This window comes from Sitophilus oryzae, unplaced genomic scaffold (assembly GCF_002938485.1).
Source record: "Sitophilus oryzae breed Bouriz unplaced genomic scaffold, Soryzae_2.0 scaffold_1084_pilon_pilon, whole genome shotgun sequence".
Taxonomy (NCBI): Eukaryota; Metazoa; Arthropoda; class Insecta; order Coleoptera; family Curculionidae; genus Sitophilus; species Sitophilus oryzae.
In genome coordinates this window covers 503886-514884 of record NW_022145709.1, presented here as the reverse complement: position 1 = coordinate 514884, position 10999 = coordinate 503886, and the positions used below count along the sequence as shown (strand labels likewise).

Sequence of the window (10999 nt, the reverse complement as noted above, 5' to 3'; positions counted from 1 at the left end):
GTTTCAGATCGTAGAAAGGGAAGTTTCATATCATATGTTGGTATGATTGATTGCCTGGCTCATGCGTATTGGGCGCAGCCATTTTGGATTTTGTTATTATTTTTCTTCGCGCTTTTCAGTTCAGCGGTAAATTTTCTTGGTTATAACTTTTAATGTTATCTAAATGGCTCAAAACTATGAAAAAAACTTTTTCGGATCATTTTCGAAAGGTGACGGAGTATATGGTGGACAGTTTTTATATAGACAATTTAAAATACTAAAGTGCTGATATAAAGAAGTTAAAATATCAAGGTGAGATTTTTTTCTTGAAGAAGTTATTTAAAAGTAATAAAACCATTGTTTATAGAGCATAGAGTGAATCATAATGATAACCGTTCGATTGGATACGTTCAATAAAAAGAGGGCTTCTGTACAATCAGACAAAAAGTACACCTGCAATGGTAAATGTAACAGAAAGTGGAGGGAACTAAATTTTTAAGCTGTGTAGCTAACACTGGTGATTTTGAACTAAATATGTAGGTTTTTATTTATCTATTTATATTTTAATTTTAGGCTGCATGTAAACATTATGTCATACATAACAAATAAAATTAAGAAAGGTACCACGGCTATGATTTATGTAGAATGAAGGAAGATAACATCTAACTTTCTAGCAACTTTTATTGCTATTTTTGTCTTCTCATAATATTTATATTTTATGTTCTTGTAGCGGGTTAATTGTAAATTAATTGCCCTGATATTCAGTAAGTCTTATCACCATCAAAATGTAAATTATTACAATATTGTAATTAAAACACTTTATATTTACTTGCCTTTTAATTTAATAAATTTAAAAAATAATAAAATATGTATATGTAGTACACAATGTATGTTTCCTTCGAATCTTCCTGATATATATATATATATATATATATATATATATATATATATATATATATATATATATATATATATATATATATATAACACTCTTAAAAAATAATATTTTATGCTTATATAATAAACATTATTGATCACATATTAATACAAAACGTTAAAATAAAATATTTACTTGATTTTATGTAAAAAGGCACTGCATTAGAGTCTTATTTTATCTCTACAATGTATTTTATTAAAAGTCTTCTGAAATAACTTAACCATGAACGTATATATTAACATTCTTGGTGCCAATAGAATTTTTCTAATTGCCTTGTTCATCTTCTCTAACTTTTCTTGGTCATATAGTAGACGTACTTTTCATGATCAGATTGTAGCGTACCTGTTTTATACCATAACTGTGAATACTGTGATTTTCCGGAAATACTATTAATCTTAGATATCAGGAATTACATTTTTTTCAAATTAATTTTTTCCCACCTTCACATGCAAAAAACAGGCCATTAATGATTTAACAAATCAAACATAATATAAACTCACTTTGAAATGTTTTGAAATCACATTCATAGCTTAAGAGAAGTTTTCTGTAAAAAAACAGAATTTACGATTTTCCATCTTTTTTCAGGGCGTACAAAAACATTTTATTATATTTATTGGTAAATGTTATCCAACAATAGAACAATTAATTTTTTAGCATTATTGGAAGTAGTTTAAATGCAAATTTAATTTAAAATCATAAATAAAATAAAACAATAACCACAATAACATAATAAGTAAACAATGTCATTTTGACATTGAATAAACAGCAATGCTGCCAACATCATAAAATTCACCAAGTTTATTTCGAGACGAAAACCAGCCAATCATATTGGCGACAGCTACATACGTCATCGCAGCGCGCGTAAGTGTGAAATATAAACTTTTACCCCATTTTTTGGCATAATATTAAGTTTTATATAAAAAAGGCTAAGTAGCAAGCACTAATTAGGTTGAAATCTGCAAAATTACGTGGAAATTGAAAAACATGAAACATGCCCATTACATCTACGTTTTTATTTTTATTGCAAACTGACATGGAGTAGAGTAGTGGTATTATTTTTTAACAGTTTATTTGTATTCAACTCGATATACCCAGTGTATATGGTTGTTGGAAACAGGGAATTCATGCAAATTTCGAACTGTCCAGATATTGGCTGCCCTGTTAATTACAATGTAGTTGTAAATAGTTTTTGAAGAGAAACTTCTTTACACGCGTTGGGAGTAAAAATTCAAGGCCGTGACACTCGGCCTTGAATGACGGCCGCGAGACGGGAAATGCGCGAGCTAGCGCGAGGAAAAGTGATAGCGGCAGTGTTGCCAGAATTACTCCATTCGGGGTAGATCTACCACTTTGAAAAACAATTTAACCCCGCTATCTCGTGATAATCTACCCCGAGGAAAAATAAGCTTGTGGCAACACTGGGAACGATCTGTGCCATACGCGGCTAAGATCACTATAATAAACTTGATATTGTACCAAGCTCGTCGGCCAAGAAGTATATTTTCATGCATATTATTTTCATCGATAGGTTTGTAGCTTCTGAATAACGATCTAGGTAAAGCATCTAGCTCATTTGCCAGGTCAGAAATGAAATTTAGAATTAGTAACTCGCATTTTCATTGGAGGCCATTGTCATATTTATTTCAAACCAATAATCAACGAAAGTATTCGTATAATTTATTAAAATTACTGTAAATCACTATAAACAATGAATTGTTTGTAAGTGAATTATAATTTCTGTATTATTAATCAGGTAAATGATGGAGAAAAACAATTGTGATTGTATTGTATTTGTATTTTACTAAGGCTAACTCTACTGAGGCCGCGAGGGCCTATTGTGGCTCAGTTTCTACAAGCTCTTTAATAGAAAAAGAGCATTAAATTTCACCCAGCCTTTTAACACAGGCCGTTATGTCCGAGGGTGGTATGTCTTCTAGGTCTGATAGGTCTAGCGTGGGTTTGCCAAACACCTCAAATCAGGACCTGCCCCCAGCGGGGCAGGTACACATAACGTGCTTCATTGTTTCGTCATCTTCCATACAGAGTCGGCATTCGGCGTCTTCCACCAGTCCCATCCTCTGTAGGTGTGATCTCAGCCGGCAGTGGCCCGTGTATATTGCAGTAAGCGTACGCGCTCCGTTCCTACCAGCCTTTAAGAGTTCATCTGTTCTACGTTTGGATGGCCCTGCTAGGATTGTCTTGGCATGTTCCATTCCGAGACTGTCATACCAGTCCCGAAACGTCACACCTCTAACCCATTCACAGAGCCTGTCTCTTGCGAGATTTTTTGGTACGCTAAGTGTCGGTTCTGGGCCCACGAATGGCGAGCCTGCACCAGTTTTGGCGAGGGAATCAGCACCCTCTAGGCCGACGTGTCCCGGTATCCATATTAGCGACACTTTGTTTCCATCTCCTAATATATTGAGTAGTTTCTTACAATGAAGAATCGTCCTGGGGCGCTATTCTGTAAAATCGTCGGTATCGGTAAGTTACGACAGCTCTCGATACGTATTTGTATATAGTAAAAATGTGTTAATTGTTGTTGCCATAGTTACCGATCGGTCCTATTGCAGATATCGCAAATTTGTACCGACGAAAATCGGTATCTCTACCGTGCCCTTGTCAACCTCACGGTAGAGATACCGAGAGTCGTCGGTACAAATTTGCGATATCTGTCATAGGGCCGATCGAAAACTATGACAACAACATTCAACACGACGCTCATTGGCCGTACGTACCGATAGCTGTCGGTAACTTGCCGATACCGACGATTGTACAGAATAGCGCCCCTGGACGTGCTTTTCGTTGCCTCAAGTGCTTTCAACGCTTTCAACTTGACTATCCGAAAATATGCTTATTGTTTTCCCGGTGTATTGCTGTTCTACCAGCAGTTGCACACAGGTTTCAATAGCATATAGCTCAGCTTGGAAAATTGTGGTGTTCCAAGACTGTGGTAGGTCTCAGTCTTTGGACTGCTGCAGTAAATTCATGCGCCAGATCCTTTATCGTTTTTGGATCCGTCCGTGTACCAACACATTTCCACAAGTAATAAGCCGTTTCTCGGCTTATCCCATTCGTCCCTATTCGGAAACAGGACGTTGTAGGTGCGCGTCAAGAGTTGGATTGGTGGTGTGAGATCCGAGACCATTCCCAGAATCTCATCCGATTGTAGTTCGTCTACTAGTCGGTTTTGAATGAACATGATTGTTCCTTCATGTGATTGAATCAATTGTGATTGATTAACATTTTATTTTAAGATGAAACTTTTGTTAGTAACATTTTGATAATTCGAATAATGAATTGAATAATGACAAAACAAGTGACATCTGTCTAAAAAAGACAGCGGTTTAGAGTGAAAATTTGGTCAATGTCAAAAAATTGGAAAATGTAAAGTTTAGGGTGACAATTTTGATTATACAAAAGAAATACATATTCTATGAGTTTGCCTAACGATTAATATTGATTTCAAAATAAATCCCCAACATGAATAACTGACACCACAAACCAAACAAAACACATTGTTGGTTAGTAGTACTTAGTAGTAGTCAAAGACATAGATGTAGTAGTATTTTGGTTTAATGGCCACATCTGTCAGGCTATCCGGTCGAGTGATAGAATTATCGTTTTTTGATAAAAATTTATAAAAAAAGTCAAACCCTATAAAGTCAAACTCCAAAAGATGCAATGAGTATCATCTGATAAGCCTTATGTGTCATACATTAAAAGTGTTTCTGCGTGTCCTGCACTCTAGACTATGGAGAAGGATTGACGAAAATATAAGTGAAACTCAATTCGGCTTTAGAAGTGGGCTGGGAACCAGAGATGCTTTGTTCTCAATGCAGGTTTTAGTCCAAAAATGCCTCGATCAGCAGACAAGTGCCTTCGCATGTTTCATAGATTATGAGAAGGCATTTGATAACGTGAAACATGACAAGCTGATACATTTACTGAAGCGGATTGGGTTAGATGGCAAAGACATCAGAATCATTAGAAACTTATATTGGAAACAGTCAGCTTATATAAAAATCGGAAATATGTCAACAACGGATATAGAAATTCTTAAAGGCATCAGACAAGGATGTATATTACCGCCACTTCTGTTTAATTTATATTCTGAATCGATATTCCAGGAGGCGTTGGAAGATTTAGAAGTGGGAATAAAGGTAAATGGTAAACCTATTAATAACATCCGATATGCTGACGATACGGTGCTCCTAGCTGGCAATGAGAAGGATTTGCAGTGCCTGGTGGACAGAGTTAGCAGTATTAGTCACAGTCATGGTCTTAAAATAAATATAAACAAAACAAAATTTATGATTATCAGCAAACAAAATATCGAAAATATCAGGATACAAGTGGAAGATCAAAATATAGAAAGGGTAAGAAGATTTAAGTACTTGGGTTGCTGGCTGAATGATAAATGGGATCCTGATGAAGAAATCATACATAGAATTGCAATAGCCAGAAACACTTTTTTCAAAATGAAAACTACTCTGCAACCGATACCTGAATCTGACTACTCGATAGCGAGCTACCAAATGCTATGTACTCTCTACATTGTTATACGGAGTCGAGGGATGGACGTTGAAGGCACGGACCATGTCACGCTTGGATTCATTTGAGATGTGGTTATACCGACGAATGTTGAAAATATCCTGGACCGAACGAATAACAAATCTCGAAGTATTAGAAACAATGTGTAAGGACCAAGAACTATTAACTACAATAAAACGACGGAAAGCAGCATATTTTGGTCATATTTTTCGAAATAACAAATAAAATTTCCTACAGCTGATCGTTGAGGGAAAGATTGAAGGACGACGAAGCATCGGGCGTAAACGGTTTTCCTGGTTGCGGAATTTGCGCCAGTGGTTTAATATAGGAGAGGTCAGTGCAATTATCCGTTTGGCTCAAAACAGGGAGGAATTCCAATTGATGGTCGCCAACCTCCAATGAGGAGAAGGCACACGAAGAAGAAGAATAAAAATTAAAAAAAACATTATATACCTAATTATAAATCTAGAATAGTATACGGTTTCATATTACCTCTAATTTTTTTGAAGTTTATAAAAAATATTTATCTTTCAAATCCTTCGGCTTCAGTTAGGCTTTTGCTTAAACCGGTTTTAAATTGCATAAATACATTTCGGGGACACTAAGCGTAGACTCTATAACGCAGTAGTGTATACAGCATAAATTACATTTGACAATGATAAAATCATAGGTTGACAACTTAAGGCATGTTGGCATTTGCCTGGTTTTGCATTGTTACTTGTTCAGTTTTATTTTAAATGTAGTGGAGTTTTTCTTAACTTACTTAAAATCGGCTTTTCTAAAATTCTTCAAATTTGGCATATATATTCCGCATAGGCAGACCTTTAAGAACCTATGTATGACTTAGCTGTAAAATTAACAGATGAGCCAATATTTGAACTGTTTAAAATATGCATGGGATTTCTTATGTTTCCAACGACGATGTACCACCCGGTATGTTGAATTAAAGAAATTCATCACAATGAACTTAAATCTACTTTAAAAAATATAAATTATATACAGTTTTGGGAGTACTGCTAAGAGTACTGCTCACCACACAAGTCTTCTACTGTACCGACGCGCGACCGTTCTAGTACAGCATGCTGTATCTTGTTGCTTCACATATAGGGCAATTAAAACGGAAAAAATTGCAGATATTAGAAATGGTCAATCATAAAACTAAGAATTATGATAACTTGATGGTTAAAATAAAAAATCATTGGATATCATTGGTAATTTATTCAGTCAAAATTTATCGCCTACATTTTAATTTTTTTTATTTCGATTTTCGAAAATCGAAAAATATAGCAGCTCCATGCAAGAAATTTTTAAAATTTATGCCCCATAAAATTACTTGGAGAGACTATTACGTTGTATTAAAATATATATTAAAAAACGAAAGGACAGTAATAGAATATTACTTGTTGCTTTAGTTTTCAGCTAAAGTAGCGTTTATTTTCGTGGAAAACCTGAAGCAACAAGGTGTTCTCGCGTGTTATGCTCAAATCCAATTGAAAAGCTTAGATATAATTGGATTTTTTTGTATGGTTAAATTTACACGATCCTGTAAGTTAATATATTTTAACGCATAATAAGTTTTATTTATGAATCTATTATGGTTTACATATATGGAAATATACAGGGTGTTCCATTTAAGTTAAATAAGTTATTGGCGCGTTAATGTAGTAATTATTTAGAATTAATTTTTAGACATCCTGTATAAGGTAATAATATTTTTATTATTGCAACACAATATCTGATCAGTGAATAAACTTCGGTAAATATTTAGTATTAAAAACTTTGATACCCTTCGAGAAATGAACCCTTAATTTTTTTACTGCGATTTCACAAAAATACAAATATTTTAAAAACGGTAGGTGTGATAAACCTTAATCAAATTTACCTTTATTTCAATCGTAGAATCTCAAAATATAATTATATACCGGATGTTCCATTTAAAAAAAATAAAACTATAATATGTTTTACTTATTTGGAACACTCTGTATCTTGTAAAAATATTTTTTAATTGTAGCTCTAATAGACCTTCAACGAACCCAAAACTTACAATTTGTAAAAATCTAATCGTTTAGGTACAATACTCCGTATCATATTGTGAACAACCCTGTATTTTTTCTAGTGTCCGACCGAAACTGATTTTCCGGCCGAAACCGAAACCGAAACCGAATGTTCGGCCGTGGCTTCAGTTTCGGCCGAAACCGAAACCGAAACCGAAACTCACGTGGTCAAGTATATAATTTATTAAATTACTGAAATTTGGTACATTTTACCTTAATTAGGGCATGAAATGGAAACACAATATATTATTAAGATTGTTGTAATCATTTATTGAATATAAAATAAAAACATATTAATAACATTTTTAATAATTTTTCAAATTAAGTTCTCTGTCAAATCAGTCATCTAACTAAATCAAATCAATAATTGTTACTGTTTCATTAAATACTAAGTATTGGTATTTTGAGATCTTTCCCTTTAATACTTTGGATTGTATTTGTACTTAGTAGAATAATCAATCTCTTTTAGGTACCTCTTATATAAAAATAATAATTACTATCTCGCCTAGTTCCAGTCTCAACATAGATAATCAAAAATCACATATTTAGAATTAAAAAAGATACCCAGATCACAATTAGTAGGACAGTTGTACTTACATTTCGAACTAAGTAACTCACTATTAAACTGAAGTTTAAACATTTAAATAGAAAACAGTTATAAAATCAAATAAAAAAAACTTCTATATAATATATAGACCAAAAAAAAAAAAGTAACCCTAAATATATAATATATATATCTTATATATTATTAATATTCATAATTGAAAAGTCTTATATTGTACGCCAAGAAAAGCAGTTTGTCTACATTTTCGCCACGCAAATTATTGCGACGATCCGAGTATATTTGGCCAGCAGCACTGAACAGTTGCTCACTCGGGACACTGGTAGGTGGAGCTGAAAGATATTTTAAAACAGCGCTTCTCAATGTTGGATATGGAGTGCTGTTCCAATAACTGTATATGTCTGCATTGCGTTGTAATAATGGCTCCGACAAGTAAGACTGAATCTTTTCTTTCAGAAAGTGTTTAGTGTCTTCTCCAGATTCTGTGGTCTCTGTTTGACTAGTCGTATTATCGTGCACATCCCAAAGACTCTCTTTTTCTTGCTGTATGTGGTGAGCTTGCGAGACGCATGTAGTTGAAGCAAAAGAAACATTGGCGTTATCATTATCAGTGCTGCGGGATGATTGCATGCTGACTTCAGACTCAGTCAAGAAAGATATTAGCTCTGTTACAGCAATGTCTACTTCATTGGAATTGAGGTATTTAGACTTGAACCTTGGGTCCAATAATGTAGCCACCATCAACGAAGGGAGTTTTTTCAATGATGAAAATCTGGTGTTCATGGACTCGTATAGTGAATTTTTCATGTTGGTTATCATTTCATTGTCATTTTCACAGCGAACTTGCAATTTCCGGTTTAATAACGATATCAAAGGTATGACAATTGAAATGCATGCATTATCAAATGATAACTCAAGGGTGGCTTCATAAAAAAATGTCAATATGGATGTGAGGTTCTTTACAATAGCCCATTCAGTGGATTGAAGAGAATCAATCTTACCATGTTCAACACAGTATAAGTTTACTGCATTTTTTTGGTCCATAAGTCTTTGCAGCATCAAATACGTGCTGTTCCACCTCACATCAATGTCTTGCACCAAGGCATGCTCTGGCAATCCGCATTGTTTTTGACATTCCGTCAATTTCCTGGTCGCTGGCTCACTGTGATGGAAATGGCCGACGATTTTTCTACATTTCTTTAGGAGGTCTTTTATTTCGTCTTCTGAAAATAGCGCTTGTTTTATGACAAGCTGGAGCGTATGTGCGACACATCCTATAGATTCATATTGATCACGCATCGCGCGAACCATATTAGCGGCATTGTCACGTAGGACTAGAAAAATCTTGCCTTGCAAACCCCATTCGTTTACCATATTTGTAAAATTTTGTTCGATATACTGACTGGTATGGTCTTGTTCTAGCACACATGCACCTAAAATCACTTTAAGACGTTTATCATTTATGATGAAATGAGCTGTGAAGCTGAGAAGTGAACATGTTTTACATGCGTTGGTCCAAATGTCTGTAGTAGCACTCACCCACTTACTCTGTGCCATTAAATCCTGTACTTTTGATCTAATTCTTTCGTATGTTTTGGGCATTAGTGACGTTCTAAAATATTTTTCAGATTTCAACCGATATTTGCGAACTCCTTGAGGATCAGATAAATTAAGTCGGCGGAATGCTTCACCTTCCACCAAAGTATAAGGCAGCATGTCCACGATTATCAAATCCATTATAGTTTTATCAATCCTTTTTGTAATTTCATGATCATCAGGCCACAGTACCACTTTAGGTTTAGAAGTCAAATTTGGGATGGTTGTCTGAACAAGAGTCGACTGATCTGAGCTTGATTGTTTCAATGATACGCTCAAGTCTGTACGCTTCAATTTTGCTTCACTTTTGAAATCGTTTAATTCTGATGAACGTTTTTGTACTTGCCTGTACTCCTGGTCATGAAATTTTGATAAATGCAGCTTCAGTCCGTGTAATGTTTGTTTTTTTGGTTCGTGGCTTCCTAACGAATAGGACTTGCTACATATCTTGCAAACAGCTTTTGATGTATCACTGATACTTTTGTCAAAGTACTGCCAAATCGGATTTTTTTCTCTTTGTGACATTTTACTCTGAGAATAAAAATAACAATCGGTCAATAGATCATCGGAATGAAAAACAAATCTTGAAATAAGTTTACCTTATACAACGTAATTTAATTTAACATGAAATTATACACTTCACATTTTTCATTTACAATCTCTTTTTTTTACATGTGACTTGATTTGTTAATAACAACAAAACAAAGTTAAGTTACTGACTCAATATTTAATTAACTATAATAATCATTCAAGTACAGAAACAAAACAACAACTTACATGTAATCAGTTCCATCTAAAACATAACCTCTAAAGAATATTTGCGACGGGCGCACACGCACTGACTAACACAGCTGACTAAGTTTTGTTGCTAGTTGCTACAGAACTATCCGAACGGCGCACGATAATTCCCGAAAGGGCCGACAGCGTCCGTCAAAGCGTTGCCGCGGAAAACAAAGTTAGGCGATCGTGAAGTGCTTGAACTTGTTAAGTTTCGGTTTCGGCAAAAGTTTCGGCCGATTTTGGCCGAAACCGAAACTGTGGCCGAAACTTGATTTTTGGCCGAAACTCGGCCGAAACCGAAACCGAAACCGAACTTTCGGTCGGACACTAATTTTTTCCTAATTTCACATTCATCATCAGCTTCATTAGACATATGACCAAAGTTCTGATGTAAAAAAATTAAAGCATGTGATGTTACATCACATGCTTTAATCTGAATTGTAAGTTGATATTATGTCTCATTACATCAGTAATTGTAAAATAATCTGGGAAACCCATCATTAATAATTTTAGACATGAGCAAATATTATACACACT

At 34.5% G+C, this 10999-nt stretch overlaps 1 protein-coding gene across 1 annotated transcript; it reads right to left on the bottom strand.

The window, feature by feature from the left end:
* Positions 1-7768: 7768 nt before the first annotated feature.
* Positions 7769-10590, bottom strand: LOC115880733 (zinc finger BED domain-containing protein 4-like). Its single transcript, XM_030898014.1, has 2 exons — positions 10460-10590; positions 7769-10213 (listed from the first exon to the last, which is right to left on the bottom strand). The coding sequence occupies exon 2, from the start codon at positions 10205-10207 to the stop codon at positions 8273-8275; it is 1935 nt and encodes a 644-aa protein (XP_030753874.1). The 5' UTR covers positions 10208-10213; positions 10460-10590; the 3' UTR covers positions 7769-8272.
* Between the last annotated feature and the right edge of the window lie 409 nt (positions 10591-10999).

What these genes read in the sequence shown, in the direction of transcription:
- LOC115880733 (XM_030898014.1), bottom strand. Translation starts at nt 10,207, where the DNA reads ATGTCACAAAGAGAAAAAAATCCGATTTGGCAGTACTTTGACAAAAGT.